Raw genomic sequence first — 21,922 nt, 5'->3', positions numbered from 1 at the left:
GTTGCTCGAAAGTAAAAAATAATTCTAGCTCTTATATCTTATCTGCAGTATTGTTTGCTTCTCTTCTAGCGTTTCCCTTTTGTGACTGGTCTTTGACTATATATTCTATTGCTGCTGTTGCCATAGCATGTACCTCTCATTTGATTTGGAATGGGAATTTAGACTCTTTTACTTCGAATACAACCTTTAATTATTTTCCACCAGCTGCTTAAGGTGAAGAAAAATATGTGTATATGGAGTAACTGCACCGTAGAGGAGAAATTGACTGCCTCTTTACAGCAGTCAACAAGCTTCAGGCTAGCAGATTTAGTAAATGATCTGCATGTGCACATATACAGCAACCTTGTGTGTTAAACAAAATTGCTGCACCTCCTTTTAATGCCCAGATATGTTAGCAGCATTTTCATAAGACTGACCTTACATTTTAAAAAGTTTAGCCTACAGGCTTCACGTAAGTACTGCAACACCTGATTTGCCATACTCTCACCGGTGTAGTTTCATTTCCAGAAAGATTAAAAAGCGCTCAATAGGCTGTCCATCTTTTAAGAACGCAAGTACAACACTTAACTGTGATAGATCCGGTCGTCAACCATGAGCGCATGAGTTTTTTGTGTCATTAGCTTCATAGGTTTCCCACAGGGATTTTTGGACAGATAAGAAAGATTTCCTTTGTAGAATTTCCATATTTCGAGATGTGGTCTGCTAACCTCGAAAAGCCAAGCCACATTTAGCTAATGTACGAATAACAGTTACTACACGCCTCAAGACTTGTTCCTAATAATCACATTCTTCCTAAATTTGGCTTCCCAGCTGGTGTTCCAACTCCACATCTTGTCTCCAAGTTAAGTATGTTAAGTAAATTAGTATGTTACGGCTTTTTTCACAATTATTAATTGCCAGTTACTGAACAATTCTCTTTTAACAAAATTCGAGAAATTTTTAGCAATAAACAGTTGCTAAACAGAACATTAAATTGATTCTGTTGATATTGAATATAGGAACCACTCGTTCTTGTGTTGCTCACCATTGGCTTTTAACCCAAGAAAAAGTTTCTGCAAATAATACCTTACTGATTTTCTACTATAGAAATACCGACAAGACCTGTCAAATGCCCCATTGTGGTGTATGCAGTCAGTAGGTCCGCCCATCAGTCTAGTTAGCCATATCATCAGCAGAGAAATCAAGTCACAACCGTGGATTCTTTGCTACATTGTAATTTACTCCATGTTTTGTACACATAATAATTTCACCACCATCACAGCAATCGACTAAACTTTTATTTTCAGCAAGTATTTCAACCTCAGAATCTATTGAAAAGTAATTTGAATCAATATTTGCAGTAGAAACATCAAGAGAATTTACAGGCAAAAGTGAAATCAGTAATGGAACATTTATTAGATAACCTGTTTGTGATTCTAATATTATATTTTGATTCTTAAATGATCAAAGTAGTATTCACGTATGTGTGGCCACTTCTGATGACACCGGACCCGGACTCTGTATATCAGTCAAGTTGTGTGCAGGAAACAGTCAACTTTGTAGTCTTGGACTCTAAATCCAAAGTCTTCACTTGTTTCTTTTTGATAATTTTCGCTTTCCTGATTCACTTAAACTCAGATTCGAATCTGCCTAGGAGCACTCAATACATAATGTAGGCCGCCTTGTATCAAGTGATAAATTTAGCAGTACACGTGAGAAAAAAATCACTGTCCTGATCATCACCACCAGGGCACTATGTACAAAACTGCACATGGAGATATCACCAGCACCACGTAAACTGATAGATATTATAAAATACAAGCTTTACCATTGCTAGTTTACCACCATGCGATAAATAAACAGAAAACACATGCATGGTCAAAAGCACCATTTGCCCATTTTCACGAGTTTCACAGCGTTTCATGAGCACTTCTATAAAATTATGACACATCAATAAATACATAGTATGGCAATTTACAAGCAAAGTAAAAAGGATATCAACGATAGATATTAGTCTTTGTTCTCATGTTGCCAAGACAATGATGATGTACTGCAGTCGTATGTAAAGAAAGTGGAAAATTGGAATTTTCATTTTCATTAAATACTTCCAAAATTAATCTGTGGGTGTGTAATATTTTTAAAATCATTTCTGACATTTAAATTTGTTATTTTTTAGATGATCTCTGTTTTGGTGGAAAGAGGTAGCGTGCCTAGGAAATCCTCCCGTCCCCCTCCAAATGTATCCCTGATATTCATTTTCTGATGTTTTATATACAAGTTGTTTAATTCTAAACAATAATTACACGATTTACGTGAAGGCGTTATTTCTTTATCTTTGCAGCGACACGCAAGACACGGAAACACACCATGCTACATAGTAGGCCCAGATGCAGGAAATCAGTGCATTTTACACTGAATAATCTCTTGTATTTGTCTTATTCATTAAATGTGTTTAAATGTGTATTTTATTTGGTTATTTTCATTTAAAATCAAACTTAGATATTTCAACTGAAGAAACCACATTTTTTCCTTCTGGTATCGCGGACATGGTGCTCATTATTTCGCATGTTTCTTGTATTCTTGTAAAGTTACAGTTACAAAGCTAAACGTCAATTTTAACAATTCTTAGGTCATTTTCTCACTTTTTTTTTGGGGGGGGGGGGACATTTTATAGGCAGGGTTCTATCGATCACGAGTCATGAAAAAGTCACGAAATCAGAAAAGGGTCATGAAAGTCAAGAAAAAGTCACGAAATTTAGCTTTTGGGTCACGATTTTTTTTTTATCTGTACAAATATAAGTATAAACTGGATTTTTTTTTTCTATAAAACGTCAAAATTCACCAACAAAAATGTCTATGGTCGGGCTTTAGACGCTACCAAATCGCAAGCAGAGCACGCTTGTATCCTATACGTAAAAATTCGGCCCTATTCACACCCGAATTCGCTCTTGAGAATGTTACTAAATTTTATGGTTTGGGAAAAAAAAGGTCACGAAAAAGTCACGAAATTTCATTTTGGAATTTTAGTAGACACCCTGATAGGTCATGTATCTATGTTTTTCTAGGTCATGAACTGCCGCCCCCTAAGTTTGAAGGTAAAGAAATGAGTAAAATAGATAAATTGTTTTTGTCAGTGCCAGTGAAATATATAAATAACGGAGAGCGTGGTCTGTATCAGTTATCAGGATAGTAAATAAATAACGAATAGCAGCGTCTTCGGCGTTGTCCTTCTATATATGAGTAAAATAGAAAAATACCGATGAGCAACGCTTTCGGCGTTACCCTGTCAGTTCCCGGACCAGCTGCAATGTCCCTTTTTGCATAAACTTGGGCTCAAATGTCATCGAGACTATCACCAATCAGCGTAGCAATTCCGAAGACTATGAATTCGACACTAATATCGGTGATTTTGGAGACATTATGACAATGAAGGCTAAAGTTAGACTTAAACGGCGTCGGGAGTGTTATTCTTCATCTCAGCAACCCCAAAACTATGAATTTGACACTAATATTCGATGTTCCGGGTATTTATCATCTTATATAGATAAATGTTGGCAACCCCTGTAAGTCTGATTTAGATCGCTTGATTTTTTTTAAATGAAAGTTATTGATTTAAATCAAATTCGAAAATAAATTAATTAAAAGTGAAAATAGGTAAAATTTCGTTTCTGTTCTGGTATTTCGATTATGGAAGATAATAATGATAATACAGTACAATGAGACTCAAATGTATGTACAGCACAGTATGAAAACGAGTGTGATGCAGAGGATGGTTAGGTAAAATCCCGTTTTGAACGGGTAACGGGGGAATACTGCTTTCTTCTCTTCGTAATATAGGGTTCTTAAATCGTCAACTATTCCACCAGGGAAATCACCATCGACATTTAAGATGAAAATTCATTTGTATGCGCGTTTGTTTGTTTGTTCGCATATAATTAGGGGCGTATCTAGAGAGGTCCGATTCCCACCGATTTTTTTCTTTTTTAGATGTTATAACTTTAGGCGAAATTTAGTGCCGCAAGCTGGTTCCGATTTTTTTTAAATATGTCCCTGCCAAATATCAGTAACTTTTTGTGAAAAAAAGTATCCTAAGTTTAATGCTTAAGAAACATTGGGATTGAAATAGGTTAACGGTTGGGAATTAATTCAAAATTCAACCCCAATACTTTCACTTAAATGGCATAATTAACATATAATACTAATTCCTAATGTTTTTACTTCGTTCGCCACTTGTATTATACGAGGAGAAAGATTTGATTTATTTGGTCTAGGAATTAATTCGTGCGGGTGGACAAGAGATGGCGCAACGAACGGAGCGTCCCACAGTTCTGTGTATCCACACATGTGTTGCAAACCCCTGTTATCGCGTATCGTTCGTATTATAGGGCAGTGGATTAAAGCGTCAACAACACCAGTTTGTAGTTAAGTGAACATGGCGCAATTTGTGCCTGATAAAGTGTTTTTGCGGGGTGTCCTGCTGCACTACTTTAACATGCAGAAAAGTGCGACTGAAAGTCATCGTATTTTGGTGGAAGTGTATGGTGACCATGCTCTAGCTGAGCGAACGTGTCAGAAGTGGTTTGCACGGTTTAGAAGTGGTGATTTCGGCTTGGCAGACCAAGAGCGAGCTGGACAGCCAAAAAAATTTCAAGACGAAGAATTGACAGCATTGCTCGAGCAGGATTCGTGTCAAACGCAGGAACAACTTGCAGCAGCATTAGGCGTTGATCAAACAACAGTCTCCAAACGCTTGAAAGCCATGGGAATGATTCAAAAGATGTCACATTGGGTTCCACATGAATTGAAAGACAGAGACGTTGAAAGACGAAAAACCATTTGCGAATTGCTGCTTCAACGACAGAGCAGAAAGGGGTTTCTGCATCGAATTATTACGGGTGATGAGAAGTGGATCCATTACGAGAAGCCTAAACGAAAAAAGGCCTGGGTGAAACCAGGTGAACCAGGTCCATGACAACCAAAACGAGATATTCACTGTGCAAAGGTTATGCTGTGCATATGGTGGGATATGAAAGGTGTGGTGTACTATGAGCTGCTGCAACCGGGTGAAACTATGAATGGAGAACGTTATCGACGACAATTAATGCGTTTGAAGCAAGCTCTGGCCAGAACACGACCAGAATGGGAGAACAGACATGATAAACTTATTGTTCAACATGATAACGCTCGCCCACATGTCGCAAAACCGGTCAAAACCTATTTAGAAAATGTCGGATGGGAAGTTTTACCCCACCCGCTGTATTCACCAGACGTTGCTCCTTCGGACTACTACTTGTTCGATTGCATGAACAACGATTTGATTGGACAGCGGTTTACTTCTTCAGAAGATATCGAAACATGGGTCTCTGACTGGATCGCTTCCAAGGATGAGGACTTCTTTCGCCACGGAATCCGTACATTGCCTGACAGATGGGCGAAAGTGGTGGCTAACGATGGACAATATTTTTCTTAAGGTATTTATGTATTTTGTGTTTGTACTACAGCTTCAATGTGTGCGTACCAACCGCACGAATTAATTCCTAGACCAAATAAATAAAAAAAATCATGATTTTTTTCATTCTGTAATCATCCTTCTCATGCCAAAATTCGAAAAGAAGGGCTTCGTAGGCGATTAGATCTAGTAAAAACTATCCGTGTACCAAATTTAGTGGCTCTTAGTTCACTTCTTTCTATGCGAAAAGCTGATGGCAGAAAGACACTCACATTCTTTTATTATTATTATTATTATCATCAAAGATTTGTAATTTTTCAGTCATCCTCCATTGAAAGTTCAGGTCTACTCTACACCAAGATTTGATCAAAATTGAAAACTCAATCTCCACATTGTTAAACGTTTTGAAATCTGGTTCGCGAACTTTCTCTTTCTGTTTTTTTATTATTGTTATTTCTTTTTTCTTTTTATTTATTGGTATTAGGTATATTATATTATAACTGGAGCTGCTGATACTAATAGATTATAAATGTACTCTTGCAATATAGGAGAACTCACAAACGATGTTGACACCAAGAAGATTTTGGAGTCGACTATCCAGCATTTTGGAAAATTGGATGTTCTTGTTAACAACGCAGGAATATTGGAGCTTGGAAGTATTGAAAACACCAGTTTGGAGCAGTATGATAAAATATTCAACACAAACGTAAGGTATATATGTATAACATAATTAATTATTTCTCAAATGTAATGAAAGAATGAAAAGATCATTATGATCGCTGTGAAGCGTTCCAAGTCGGTGCTATTTGGGATGTAGACACTTGATAAGAGGTTTGTAGTTTGTTGAAATTTCTCGTCCCCTTTTACCATCGAGGCTATAGACAGTGAACTATAATTCAAAGTGGAATTCGAACCACGTAACTAACGCATACAATGCCTTTCCACCGGTAATCAAACTCGGGACCCCGTCCATCAAAGACGTACATGCTAGCCAGCGAGAAAAGTTATAAGCAAAGAGTGTTTATAGGAGGAAGATAAAATTATGGGAAAATCAGTACGTAAAAGTCTGTAGAGAGAAGGAATAATACTTAGAGAGAAAGTTACATATGTATAATCATGAGACAAAATAGAAATGAAAAATTAAGATTAATAGCAAACAGAAACTTACGATAGACAATCAGAAAAGTAATTGTAATAATGAAAAATAATATAGAATGATGTGTGAAAATAATAATAAAAATGGTACTATATTGGTAGGGATAAAAGTAGGTATATGGGGAAACAGACTATTCTAGAAGTAGAATTTTATAGACGGTTAAAACTAGGAATACAGTTCGCAAAGAAGAAAATAATGCAAGTGTCTTCTCATTTCTCTATTGTGGGAGAATCTGAGGATACGCGAAGAGTGTGGATCATATACTGTTATATTGAGTTGTATGGTCTAGAAAGGCAAATGAGGACTGGGCGTTGCAAGAGTATTGGTGATTGTTGATGCGAATTGAAAGAGATGTTCAAGAGAAAATAGAGAGCTGGAGAGTGAGCCTATATAAAGATTTAAATGAAAGTGTAAGAACTGCAACTAGTGAAATGGTGGAAATATGTGTTATTTTTGTGATGGCATGTTAGTAGGCTACACACTTTTAAGGTTTTCATTTGAATCACTCCCATAAATACTCATTACATTTAAATGTTAATAATATTTTCGTGCTTTTAACTCTCGAAGAAAGAACTACATTGAGATTTTTTTTTTTAAAGTTTAACTTTTAGTTGTTTCAACAGTTTGAAAAAAAGAAGTTTTATTTTTTTCTTAGATCAATTTACCATTTGACCATGTTGGCTGTTCCACATTTGGTGAAGACAAAGGGTTGCATTGTAAATGTTTCAAGCGTAAACGGACTTAGATCAGTAAGTATGAAATTGTTAGTTTTTGGATACATGGATTATTTATGGTTTATGTACTAATGGACGTTTGATTTAATTTATGATCCTAAGTCCTAAATTGATGTTATAACTTTTAAACTTAAGAGATTGCAGATTGCATAATAAAAGCGTAGTTTCACGTTCTTATTTGTAACAAGCTTAATTAGGATTCAGTTTTCAATAGAAGTTCATAATATTCTGTAGCAATCCAGCATTGCTAGGGAGAAGATGGTTTATCGGAAACAGTAGACTCAGATGTGATTGCCTCATGCAAAATTTTTATTTGATTGAAATCTATTCTAAACTTACTATTTCATAGATTATAGTAGTTTCTAATCTTCTTTCTCTTTTCTACCTGTTGATTATATCTGATAGTTGTTTTATTTTGTACAGGGCTCCTCAAAAGTAACTAGATGATTTGAAAAGTCAATAACTTTTTAAATAAATTTATTCTACGAAAAGGATTGAAATAATCTATGGATAATCCGTATAATCTATGGATTTTTCTCTCATCACTATGGATTTTCTTAGGGTTCTCCTGTTTCCTCCCATTTTCTTCATTCCACATTTCATTCAGCAACATTATCACCGTCACGGAGCATGACCATGGGATGTTAAAACTGAAAAAAAAAAATAGCCTTAAATTATGTACATTATCCGATAGCAATACGCCAACTACAGCATACTTAAAAATGTCTAATTCAAAGAGAATGACCTTGATTTCCTGTGCTGAGCAAGTCTAGTAGAGTAATTTTCTATGAGCATATAAAATAATATTGAAAGTAAAGATTAGTCGAAAATGCAGCTCCCTCGTGACTAAGCAGTTAGCGTACGCGCCTTTGGCGTAGGAGACCCGGTTCTATTCCCAGCAGGAGTTTATGTGGTTCGGATTCCACGTTAATCAGTAGGTCCATGTCTCATATAGCTTCGCTGCTGAAAGGGACGCTAAACTAACAATCAACTTAAATCAACTCATTAATCGAAAATGATGATAACAAATTAGAGTTTTATTTATTTTCAGTTCCTAATAGAAAAATAAAAAGAGAATACGTTGGAAATGAGTTGTGTGTTAAAAATGATTGTTTATTATAATCTAATATGATCAGAAATAAAGGAACATTTGTTACAAAGAAAATTCATGCGAAAAATGTCTCCATTAAAAGTAATTAAGGTGGTATATTTTTGTTACATTTTACCAGTTTTTTAAGCGATACTCTTTCGCATAGACAAAATATCGCGTCCGTTTAAAAACTTCACTATATTTGACCAAACCATGACCGCAATCCGTGTACTTCCGAGATCTGGTGTACGTCATCTTTCGTGTTAGACAAGTGGACACTAGAGCTTGTGGCAATAGTCTGGGTTTTCTCCACTTGGCAGGTTACACAGCAGCGTAGAATAATTTAAAATGGATAGATTTAGATACCGTTTCTCTAACATTGTTGTGCGTTCTAAAGACATGGTAATTAAGATCATTGGTAATTTCATAATTATTTAGAAAGCAATTCATAAATCTCCGAAAAAAAATGTAATTTTTCACTTTGAAATTTTCAATACAATAAATTCCCAAATTATGATAACTAGTATAGTAAATTACCCGCTTCGCTGGGTTAAAGTAAGAAAAATTAGTAATATGTTCCGTTAGTTAGTCACCTTTTACTATTACTGAAGCGCTCTCTAATAGACGATGTTTTTTTTGTCTTGCATTCTTCAACCAGAACATATAAATTTTCAACATTGCCACATAAAGTTATCTGTGTGAGAAGCAAGAAGTTTCTTCCCCTCCCTCTCCCCCAAGTTGTGGGGCTGAATTTGGAGTTAACATAATCGGAAGTGTCACTGTACATCTCAGCGACCCCGAAAACTATGGATTCGACACTGATGTCGGTTATTTTTCGATAATTTTTGTATATCTCTCCTCCTGCTCTGCCGTAAGTTGCACCGTCTAAGGGCCCGAACCTCACGTATGTTGAAAATTTATAGAGATCGGTCGGGTGGTTCAAGAGTTATTAAGTCACAAACTCTTCATACAGGTTATTTCATTTCATTTTATATATATTTCATCTTTATATATATATAATTATACGTTATGACACTTTAGAGTTAAAATTGTTTATTTTCTGTGTTCTCTTTTTAGGATAATCCTATATAATGGGTTAAAATGAAACAAATTAACTCTTGATTAGCCACATTGTGTAAAAGACTCTTCTTTACCGTTGGATGAATTGATTTGCAATTGAGGTTTTGCATCTTAAGGTGCAGACCTAGATTCCAGTCATCTATGTCTCTGAGTTTTAAGTATTTCTTTTATTAAATAAGTAACTTTAAAGTAAAAATTGATGAAAATAATAGATGATAATGAAAGATAGCGAATAAATCTTGATCCTTTTGTCAATTTTTATTCATGAGCTATACAAAAGTTACCGTGGAAGCAATAGTAGCATAACATTTTTTAGATTCAATATATATTTTTTTCCCCACAGTTTCCTGGATTGTTGGCCTATAATATGTCGAAAGCCGCCCTGGATCAGTTTACTCGCACAGTAGCCCTAGGTATGTTGAAGAAATCCTATTTAAATTGGTTATATTCGTTTAATTTTATGTTCAAAATTTAGTTTACTCTATGCAAACATGCAAGCTTGTTGGTATGAAATAAATTTTTATTTTGATACCAGTTAAATACTTAAAATTCTACATAAATATATGCACATTAACGCACTAATTTATATAAAGGAACAAATACCCTTACGGTTCAAGAAATATTTCGTAGTGTAGGATTATATGAATGAGCAAACAGTGGTATTTACGAAATATAATGGAAAAATACGGTACACGGGTGACGGTATTTTTTTTTTTTTTTTTTTTTTTTTTTTATACTTGGAATTCTTTTAAAAATAACAGTTCATAATGGGAAGGAAATGCGAAGTGAAGTATGTGGAAGAAAGAAAACGACCAGCTTTAGCAGATATTTTCAAACTAAGTATATGTGGATATAGAAATTAATTTAGAAATCAAGAACACATGTAGATTTATTTTGAGAAGGAAATCTACTTTACGCGATTATTGAGGTCCGCGGGAGGAAAGGTTAGTCATGAGCGTCTTGGCAGCAATAATTGCAAGATGATAAGGAAAAAAAAAAACCAAATACACACATATTTACACAGTTACAAACATTATATAACATTTGACCAAAACATGGCCACAATTAGTGCATTCTCCGAGGCCTGGTGTAGGTCATTTTTCGTCTTACAGCCACAACATTTCCATGTTACGTCGGCGTTTATGCAGACATGTCTGCATTATGAGAATAAAAAAATTTCCGTCGCCATACATTTTTCGAAATTCCCTTATTTGTCCATATTTCAGCAGGATCACATGAGGTATCAATGACGTGGGTGCTCCTCCAAATGTCAATTCATCCGTAATTTCACACAAAGTTTGGAAAACATAAAAGCTGTATTTGTTTCATATCACTGTATTACACGCACCATAATATGGACTGAACAATTCCCTTGTTTATACCATTCCAACTATATTCTGGTAAAAATAAAAGAAAAATATATTAAATTACAACAGAGTCTGTTTTAAGCCTAATATTTATTTATTTGAGAATCTTATTTATGCATGTAAGAAATTTACGTATTTCTAATATGTAACTAAGTTATATTAAATTTTCTGTTTCCAGAATTGGCGCCCAAGCAAGTGCGAGTGAATAGTGTGAAGTAAGTATTATTTATAGCGTACAGAGACTACAATGCAGAAAACAACTTTTTACCCTGAAATTTGCTATAGTTCTAATATGCTAAGAGCTGTTATCCCCACTTGTTGTTTTACAAAGGACAGTCACAAATCTAGTTTCGGTGAAGTAGGTGTAGGTAGGTAATATTTTTAAAAGGTTAGATATTCTCGGAACTCCCAAAAATTGATTACTTGGATCCTAAATGTATGCTGACCACAAGATGGAAAAAAAAAGTGTGTCTATCTTCGGTAGACCTTTTAAAAGAACCAAGAAAAAACATATTAAAAGGGGAACTATAACTAGAAGATATAAGTGGAAAGGTCTACATGTAGCAGCGGATAAACGTGTTCGTTCAAAAGTTGAAACAAGTGGTCTTATATATTTTAAATTTACTTTATCTGAAAAAAAAATAGTTTTGATGATGGTTATATTTTATTTTCATTCAAAGCTATAAATTAAAATGTATGTATGTAACTTGACGCAGCACAAAAATAATATAACAGTATAATTGCCATTAAAACGCGGTGAAATTTAGAATAATCTTTTGTTTAATGTTTTAAGAATAGAATTTAAATTGTACTGTAATTACTGTACATTAATATTGCATTACTGTACTGTACTGGCATTACTGTACATTAATATTGTGTAATATTATGAATTTTACGTACCAGAAAGAAAAAACATATATTCCTACTTGTAATGGTTGCAGTTAGTGTATTTCAGAAGAATCCTAAATACTTATATAAGAGATGGTATCAATTATTCATAGTAAAGTAGATTAGGAAATGAAACCTATTCAAAAGGACGGACAAAATGCAAGTAGAAGAGAATGTATTTGACTGTTTTTATTGTCTGTATTTCCTATCAAAATAATTACTACTTCTTCGTAGTACTTCATATGAGAAATGTTTGAAAAAGAACCAAAGATATAAACAGCATATTTGATACATAGTGTAGCCGGAATCTTAATTGAAACGTACCACTCAAGTTAGTCATCGAACTCTATAAAACTGGCTATCAAATTCGAAGTTACTGTGTAGTTAAAACTGGCTATCAAATTCGAAGTTACTGTGTAGTTGGCGCGTACAGCTTCTCCGAAGTTGCATGGGCGTAGTAACAAAATCTTTCTTGGATTCTGCCCGATGCTAGTCAGAGTGATTCAGGATTGTTATTCACTTTTTCAATACCATCTTTGTACTCATTTTCATGCGATTCACCTAGTCCCCCAACACAATGATCACGGACTCCATGCATATTTTACATGTGAGCATTGTATCCGATAGATCTATCGTAAGACATTTCAATTTGGTGATGAGTACATTGCTAGATTTGACACAGAAAGATACGGATGAATTTATGGATTTTTTCCCCTGTTACTTCTTAAAAATAACATTCTTCAATACCTACCATTTTCAGTCTCGTACATTCTTGTTCGTATTCTGCTGTGTATCGGAAAGACGTGGTCTCCCTGTTCAAATCAGGTCAGTTACGATTCTCTTTTTTTTTTTTTTTTTTTTTTTTTTCGATAACGTGTAATCAGATTCCGCATAATCATCTCCAAGGGTGCGTTTCTTATATTAAAACGTCTACGATAGCCTCTTTGAGTCACAGTAATTGATTGTTGGTGTTCAAAATAAAATTATAGTTGCAACGTTCTGTTTAGTACCTATTTTCGATCACTCTTCATATTTTCGATCACTTGAATTTTGAATCGCAAACAGAAGTATCAAAACTTTCAAGTTTTTATAATTCTGAAATCTGAAAGAACAAAAACAATTAAATAAAAATAAAAATTAAAAAAAAATGTTATTGAGTTATTTACTTGTTACTTGTTGTATCTCTGTACTTGGCTTTTTATCAATAATAATAATTATTAATATTATTATTCTTATTTTGTGTGTGTGTGTGTTATATGTGTAAAAGAGTTGCGGTGTTATAGTCGGTAAGGCGTATATTTACTAGTCGCGCGGTGGGGCGGAATTTATTTCCCGTTTCAGGATTCATTCGGCGCTTGTCAAATGGGTATTGGGGGGTCCACACTACAAATAGGCTTCAATGCCTGTTCCGAGTGAAAGGCCTTTACCTTTTTTCCCTGTAAATTTTGTTTTTGAAAAAAAAGTATGATTGTGTTTCTCTGCAAGTTGTATTGTTTCTATTTTCGCATCTGCACGGCACAACAGAAAAATTGTTCTGAAGATTTGTATCTTGAACTACTTCAGTAGTAGTCGCAGGGATATATTTTTATTTTGGACTAGTAATACACATTTCCCGCCATTGATTTGATACGTTTCAATACTTAAATGTATTTTCCTCCATCACTGTTATTGATTACAATCATTTTACGTTTTGAAATGGAATTTCTACTCATCATTATTTCTTATCTGCACCATATTTTCGGATCGATTTCTTTTTACACACCATAAGGAAGATATTTGCGTTTTCCTGCGCTGAGCGTGGACTCTTTATTATGTTCGCGTTATTCTCATGAGTAGTTTATTAATTGCCATTGAATGTGTTAATTACAATTCAGTGTTACACTTGTGTTATTTTCTTTGATTTTCTTAATCCTGTATCCTAAAGCAAAGTAAAAAGTAACAGTGCTAAACCATTCCTCTGCATCAGATCACTATGAATTCCGAGGGAGGGTTCTTCCTATTTTGTGATGATCTGGTTAGTTATTTTCTGAGTATTGTAATTTGTATTTCTAACTCACTATTAGACTCTAACACACTATATTTAGTGTTCTATCAATCATGCAATAGTGCAAGTTAGTGAAAAAAGGGATATTCAAGAGTAACATGTTTGCGTAGTATTATTGTTTCAAACTAGAAAAGAATCAGTCGCTCTACTATATAATAAAATCATCACAGGATCGAGAAAAGCACGTTTGAAGCGTGCAGATGTGAATGTGATGTTGGTCCTTGATTTTACCTTTTTCTTTATCGTGAATATTTTATTATTTACGTTGTCAGAGCAAATAAAAATATATTATTATTATTATTATTATTATTATTATTATTATTATTATTATTATTATTATTTATGAAGCAGCAGCTGTGGAAGTAAATTGTGATTATTATATGATTAAATGTTCCTTGTTACTGAAGCACAGCTAATTCGACTATCGTAAATTTCTTGGTTTGTTTTCGTTGTATCTCATAATCCAAGTAATTTGATGAGAGAAAAGTCATTTCTGAAAAGATACATACTTGTTAGTCTAGTTGATAGCCTATATGTTTATAAATGGAAAAATATTTTTTGCTTTGCCTTCCATGTGTTTATTTTATTTATTTTGTTTACAGTCCAGGAGTTGTTAAAACAGAATTGCAGAAGCGAGGTGGTTTGGATGAGGAAAAGTACAAAAAGGTGAGCAACTAGGGATTTGTACACATGTAAAGTGAAAATAACTTTATTTACCTTTATTACAGAGCCATTTTAAGAATCTACTATAACGTAGTTTATTCAGTGGAAAAGGATCTAATGAGAAATGAAACACAAATCTTTGTGAACTGATAGGTTACAATACCGTTTATTCAAAATAAACACCTTGTGAGTCAATACACGCGTTGAAGAGGTTGTAGAACTTAGTGAAGCAGTCCAGGTATTCCTAATTCAGGATTGCCTCAAAATCACAGTCGAAGTCTTGTGAATGTCTAGAGTGGTGTCGAGACGCCTCTTTCGATGCCAGAAATCGCATGGAGCCAAATCTGGAGAATATGGGAGGTGATCGAGCTCCAGAACCCCTTTCTTAGCCCATAAGTGTCATACCATCCTGCTTTTATGCATTGACTTGCAACAGAGACTATTTGCCTTGTTACCAATATCCAGGTCAAACATTACGAATCCTGGCTTTCGTCAGTTTTGCAGAGCCTTGGCCCTTCCGTTGCGAGCTCTGACGCTTTGTGAATGGTCATACTGAAGACACCATATTTTGTCACGTGTTAGAATGTTTCACATAAATCCTGAATCCACACCAGCTGCATGTTTCATATCTCTGCAGTGCTTTTGTTCGTCACTGAATGTGTGGCACAGACCTTTCCTTTGTCCAAATTTTCGGTTAGCATGAGATAAACAATAGACTTCAGAATTCCAGTGAGATCCTCAACGAGCTTTGCAGATGCACAGTGATCCTTGCGTACAATCTCCGCCACTGTTTAGACGTTTTCGGCAGTTCGCACAGTCAATGCTGGTCTCGGTCGTGAATCATCTTTAATGCTGTACCGACCATTATCGAAATCTTGAATACAACTTAAGCACGTTCTTACGATGGAGTGCTTCACGACCGTAAACAATGTGAACAATTTGAAACGTCTCTGTTGCACTTGTAGCCAATTCGAAACAAAATTTAATGTTGGCACGTTTCTCCATTGCTTCCTTTTTGACTCGTCCAGCAGGTATTGTCAGTCACAAGATCTGTATGCATTGATCTTCGCTGCTAGCACTTGGCAACTTTGACGGAATACCGTCGAAAAATGTCGCTTCGTAGTACATATACTTCTCCATAGATGCCGCTAGCGGTTCCATGGTGCAAAATAAAAATCACCTTTCCCACTGGACAGACTGTGTATTATAATTGTGCATGGTTCAATCAGAATTTAACAGTCCCGACCACTTTATTTCGTATATTACAGTAAATGCCACTAGCAACAAACATTATGTGGAAGGGAACGCTGGTTCAGTGGTAGAGCACTCACCTTCAGTGATTAGGTTTTTGGTGTGGTACCAGCTTGTGTGAGCATTTGAAGGGTAACATTCCGTCCATGCTTTTTATTGAGGTATTTCCACTACCATCACTTAGAATCATTCATTTGCATTTATTATCTGTAACTTGCTGGGTATAATCGTAGTACGTCAATATCAATAAATGTATGCATTTTAACAAAAAATAAAATATTACTTTTTCTTCGCATATTATATTGTAGTAAATAGCATTTTCAACATTTCTTGTTTTGTCTGTGTGTTCTGTCCGAGAGCGGCTCCAGCAATCTCATCAGAACATATTTAGGTAGATAAAAAAAAGAAAAAAAAGTTAGGGTGGCTTGTGTTTTACTACCTAAATATGGACAACTTTAAATCAAGAGATGGAGAGAAAGAATCGATTGATAATTAGGTTTGGTGATACTACATCTACAAGAACTGAGTACTTATAGCATCATTACGCAGATAATTGCTTGCACTACGTCAATTAATATTTCTGTTCTCACTTCTTAAACATACACTCTTGAAAGTTTTTTATTTAAAAAAAGTGTAAGAGGAGTTTTAAAAAAATGCATATTTCTTAAATGGAGAAAGAAAAATGTGTAACACTTCTTAAGTTTTATTGTATAGATCGACAACGTAATCATTGTTTTACATTTATAACGTGACATCCCACAGTATTGTTTGCTTTGTGCACACTTCTTTCCATTGAAACCCATGTCCTTCAGCCAGGCCCGTATTTATATATTGTGCGCCCCTGTGCTTTATCGCACAAAATTTCCCCCTTCCCCCAACCACGGAAAACGACCAATAACAGAGTTGAATTTATTAGTTTTGGGGTCGCTGAGATGAATAGTGACAGTTTCAATTTCAAGGTCATACTCCACTCCCCAGGCAGGGGACGAGATTTTAAAAGTAATTGAAAACTACAGATATGTGTTGAATTCATAGTTTTCGAGGTCGCTGAGTTTAATGATATCCGTTTTCATGATGTTCAAGTTCATCCTCATTCCTTACGGAAGGGGTGGGGGAGAATGACCTTTAAAAAATAATCAGATAAGCTAGCTAATTAGTAACTACTGTAATTAGAGCGAATTAAACGCATTAACATATTTTCTCGCGCTTGCGCAGGGCTCTGCGGGTTGCTAGTTTTAAATATTATTTTATTGTGAATCTTAAAAGAATTCCAAAAATTTTGCCGCCGCCCTGTGCTCGACCACAGAATAGCACTATCTAAATACGGGCCTATCTTCAGCTGCGTCCAATGTATAGCTCAGATCAGTCATTTTTGCATAGGGTAGGTTTGCTAGTATCTTTCTTCTAATCCTGAATTAAGGTATTTACTCCTCTGTAGTTTATATTGAAGCGTATAAAATTGATGGTATCATCTATGAGACCAGTTGTTATCTTGTTAAGAATTTGTCCGTATAAGAGAGATAACGTAGATGTTCTGTAAGGTTCATCTGAGAGAGCCACCTTTCACATTCACTGGAATATATTGTAATAGTGGCAACAATGTGTGCTTTAGAAGAAATACACTATATTGTTATTAATGACGGACATTTCCACCCCCAAGACAGGTAAACTCATCCAGGCGTCACAAATGCATCAGTTGGTTAAAGCTGGAAAGTGCGTGCTCGGAAGAGTGCTGGTAATCGAAATGAACAAACGACGAAAGTTGAATGCATCTACAAGGGACTATTAAAGCCTATCGATTCGACCATTCAATATGTAAAATTTCCGACACAAGTTCCAGATTCCACGTACTACAATATGGGAGTGATAAAACCGCAACCTCTGCGAGGGAAGATACAAAAATTGTCTCAAAGAGACCGGTGATGTCTCAGAGGTGTAGTGAAAGTACAACGGCAAAAGTCGTTGAACACTGTAGCTACAGAGTTCCGGTCAGTACACGTGCTATTTGTCGCGAGTGTTACACTGGAATGTCATGAGGAGCTGCATCCTATAAGCCAAGAATCATGCAAGTGAACGCACACTACCGATTACAGTGGAGCAAAACACGACGCGAGTTGACAATGGAACAGTGGCAGAGCATGATCTGGAATGATGAATCATGTTACATGTGGCAATCTGACGGATGTGTGTGGACCTGGTGCATGCCGGGTGAGCGCTGCTTACTGGAGTGAATTGTTCTCGCTGTGAAATTTAGCGGCTAAGGAATCATAGTGTGGGCCTGTTTCTCATGGTTTGGACTCGGACGTCTGTTGTCAATGCCTGGAGCTAATCAAACAATCTTAGATAATTCTGCACCACCTGCTCTTTGGTAACAGTTCGGTAGGCCGTTTGTTTCAACATAATATTGCCAGTGTCCATAAAACGCATGCAATCACAGAGTAATTTGAGGAGATGGAAGTAGAAGTACCCGATTGGCTTACACAAAGCCTTGACCTCTGCCTTACTGAACATCTTTGGAATAACTGCGTATAAAAGCCATAAGTCGCAAAGAAGTGCAGTGATCGTAGAACAGTTACCCCTATTTCCCACACTGGAAAGATTATTGCACGCATACTGAACAGGCAGCTGGAAATTAGGATAGAAGAGATGTTGGAGGAAGATGAATTTGAATTCCGGAAAGACGACGATACCACAGATACTATTGCGTTGATGAGAATTGTATCAAATCGAATTTTTGACGGAAAGGAAGAGTTGTTCCCTTGTGTGCTTCATGGATTGACAAAAAGCTTTCGACTGAGTCAATTGGACCAAACTTCTCAAAATACTTAAAAGAAATCGGAGTCAGCTGGAGAGACCGACGACTCGTTCGCAATCTGTGTATAGGACAACGAGTGAAGTTGCGCTTGAATGAGGGAGAAATTAATAGAGTGGAGATTGCAGAGGATGCAGACAAGGATGTATAGTTTCTTCCCAATTATTGAACATCTGGAGTGAGTGTTTAATGAAGGAAGCATTAATGGGAATTGCAAATTTGAAGATTGGAGGGCAGATCATTAAAAAGATCAGGTATGCAGATGATACGGTTATTATAAGTAGGGCCGAAGAAGGACTATAGGAGAAGGAGATTATTGACAAAATAGTTGACACGGGAAAGTATATGGAATGGAAATCAACATCAAAAAATAGAAAGTCATGAGAATATCCCGGAAATGCACCATTACAGGTCAGAGTAGAACAAAGAGAACGTGAAGAGGTCGATAATTTCAAGTATATGGGAAATATTTTGACGAGAGACGCTTACTGTACCAAAAAGATTAGGTTAAGAATTGCCATAATCAAAGAAGCATTCAACAAGGAAAGATCGCTCTTAACCAGCAGGCTCAATATTGGACTTGGGAAGAAGTTGGTTAAGTGTTATATATGGAACATTGGACTGTATGGTTCAGAGACTTGGACATTACGGAAGGTAGAGAAGAAATACTTAGAGAGCTTCGAAATGTAGTGTTGGAGGAAAATGGAGAAGATAAAATGGAGAGAGAGAGAGAGAGAGTAACAAACGAAGATCCCAGTCCCAGTTTTACTGATTGGGGAGAAAAGGACACTTTTAGCTAGCATACTTCGTAGGAAGGCTAATTGGATTGGACACATGTTGCGAAGAAATTTCTTCTGCATACCACCATAGAAGGATGATGGAAGGAAAACAAAGAGTACGAAGAACACAACTGATGGATTATTTGAAAAATAGAAGAAAATATTGGGAGTAAAAGAGGAAGTTGAAGATCGAGAAACATTTACAGTCCCAAACCTTAAAAAAGAAAGAAAAAACGGACCTGCCAAAGGCAAAATACTTAATAATAGTAATAATAATAATAATAATAAAAGTTATAAGACATATTCCTTTAAAAAAAAGGGGGGGCGTGCTTACCTTGTGCCTCCGGCCAAAACGCTCAAAAATCACAATCGCACTGGTCACCATGTCGTAGGAAGAATGAAGGACAATACTTGCCGAAGTCTACTGCAAGTCTTATGGAAAGTCTTCTCTGAAGGTTCGAAGTGTTACCTCGGCGAATAGTGGACATACTAACCCCTGATCAGTGCAAAGTATGTTAATTCTTAGTGATATCTGGTCATTAATGACAATATAATGTAGTCCGAGATTTCATTTTCCCTTAAGATACTCATGAAAACATGAACTGCTTGTTTTTCTATTTATTTATTAGCATTTATTAGCATTAGCATTTAATTGGAATATTATTAGCATTTAAGTGGAATTTTAGTGGCTACGAAGCAAGTGTCACTGTCAAAATCTAGACAAGTGAAAGAAATTAGCAGGTGCTGCAAACTATTGATCTATTACCTTTCAATTTCAAATCAATTAAAATTGAAAAATTCATTTCACAAATAGAAAAATAAACAAAAGAGCTAGAAAAATAGCATTGCTTTTAAATCTAACAAAAAGCTGTTTATACTGTGTATCGCCATCTTAAAAATAAATAATAGTAATAATTAAAAAAAACTTAATTATCATAATGTTTAGTGTTTCGACAAATTTACATTCCTCGACTTGAGAGGTGATGGTTGAATAAATGGTGCATATATATGAAGTTTATTTTTATGTGTTACATCTCCAACGTCATATTTGAGGACAAAAATGCATTTTAATAGAAGTTTATTTTCTTCCATACATTCCAAACATGGATCCAGAAAATACTCCTTTCCACTGAAAAAAAATTACAGAGTCCGAATAAACTTGGCAGATATAGTTTGGTACCGGTATACCGTTTTTTGTTTCCAGAGTATGTGCAATAACAAGCTGATTTAAAGATCTGGTACGCATTAACGACCTCACTCTGTATTTTATATGGGGCAGCGGTGGCTCAGTGGTAGAGCGTTCACCTCTGGTGCTTGGGGTTCCAGGTTCGATCCCAGCCCCCGCCAAGTGAACTTTGTGGTGGACAAACACCGTGTGCGTGGGTTTTCTCGGGGTTCTCCCGTTTCCTCCCACATTCTTCATCATCACAGTCTCCTTTAGCCTAACCGGCATAACCGTGGGACGTAAAACTCAAAGATTTCATTTTATTTCTGTATTTTATATAAAGTTTATAAGTTGCAATTTTTTTTTTTCAGTTCCTGGAGAGAGCCAAAGAGACACATGCCCTAGGTCGCCCTGGCGAACCAGAAGAAATAGCACACGCCATTGCTTATTTTGCCTGTGATGATTCAAGTTTCTCGACTGGCGTTACTCTACCCGTAGATGGTGGCCGCCATGCAATGTGCCCACGTTAAGTAAAGAGAATTTCTGCACATTCCACTACAGATTTGTATGCGTATCATTGACATTTTTCTGTACGAAATATATATACGCGTGTTAATATTGGGTTCAGATTCCCATATATAAACCGTAAAAGACAATTATAGCAGTTTTTTAACTGTTGTAAGGAAAGTGTAACTTTATGTAAATATGTATATGTACAATTGCTTTATAATTGCAAAAAGGGATAATTGCAGTACATTTTTTCTGGTAACTTGGAACAAATACAGATAATAGAAATGCAGTATTGAGTTTTCAGTATTCTGAAAGCTTATTGTCTGAAAACGCGTATACAAATTTAAATGTATATGTTATAAAAGTTCATGTACTATTTTTAAAGAAATTTTTCCAGCCTCTTTTATAGAATCAACAATACTTGTTATCAGATTTTTGTAATGCATTGATGTATTTTAAGTGTCAATAAAGAAAAAAAAATAAAAATAAGATAGCTATTTTTCTTATACAAAACTGTATATTTGCTATATCGATTATGATTTGGTTCACATTGTGTATAACTTTGGTACGGAAAACACATTTCTTCGTAGGATCTCTCGTAAATTCATTGTTCATTTTATAACTTTACAGACGTAATTTAGCTTAGTCTTGTTCCATATATTGGATAAGAGCTGCGCGAGGAAGCCATTTTTAAGAATGGAGACAAGCTCTTACTAGTATGCTTGCAGTCACCATATAACTTCCAACATAAAAATTCGTTATCTGCCTCGAAAAGTTATCAGGGAGAAGATAGGATAAAGATAAAAGTAATCGGCAAAATTATGGAAATGCTTAGCTAGTACCAGATGAGTTTTCCAGTTATAAGAAGAGACCGGTGCTATATCTGGGCATATTAGCCATGGTTGTGCACGAAATGTGACTTCTTAAATATCAGTTAATGTAAATGTTTGACTTC

The 21,922-nt window shown here is 35.5% G+C and overlaps 1 protein-coding gene across 1 annotated transcript in view; it reads left to right on the top strand.

Annotated features, from left to right (window-relative positions):
- LOC145662933 (3-oxoacyl-[acyl-carrier-protein] reductase FabG-like) overlaps positions 1-21,452 on the top strand; it is a 34,777-nt gene extending 13,325 nt beyond the window's left edge. Inside the window, exons 3-8 of the mRNA XM_081728959.1 lie at positions 5,977-6,139; positions 7,240-7,333; positions 9,832-9,901; positions 11,034-11,070; positions 14,390-14,453; positions 20,829-21,452. Coding sequence (XP_081585085.1) covers positions 5,977-6,139; positions 7,240-7,333; positions 9,832-9,901; positions 11,034-11,070; positions 14,390-14,453; positions 20,829-20,987 — 587 coding nt within the window. The 3' untranslated portion in view covers positions 20,988-21,452. The remainder of the gene's footprint in view (positions 1-5,976; positions 6,140-7,239; positions 7,334-9,831; positions 9,902-11,033; positions 11,071-14,389; positions 14,454-20,828) is intronic.
- Positions 21,453-21,922: the final 470 nt, after the last annotated feature.

This window comes from Thermobia domestica, chromosome 10, assembly GCF_964235325.1.
Source record: "Thermobia domestica chromosome 10, izTheDome1.hap1.1, whole genome shotgun sequence".
In the NCBI taxonomy this organism is placed as follows: domain Eukaryota; kingdom Metazoa; phylum Arthropoda; class Insecta; order Zygentoma; family Lepismatidae; genus Thermobia; species Thermobia domestica.
Note: the sequence above shows the minus strand (reverse complement) of the source record. Positions and strands in the feature narration are given on the sequence as shown.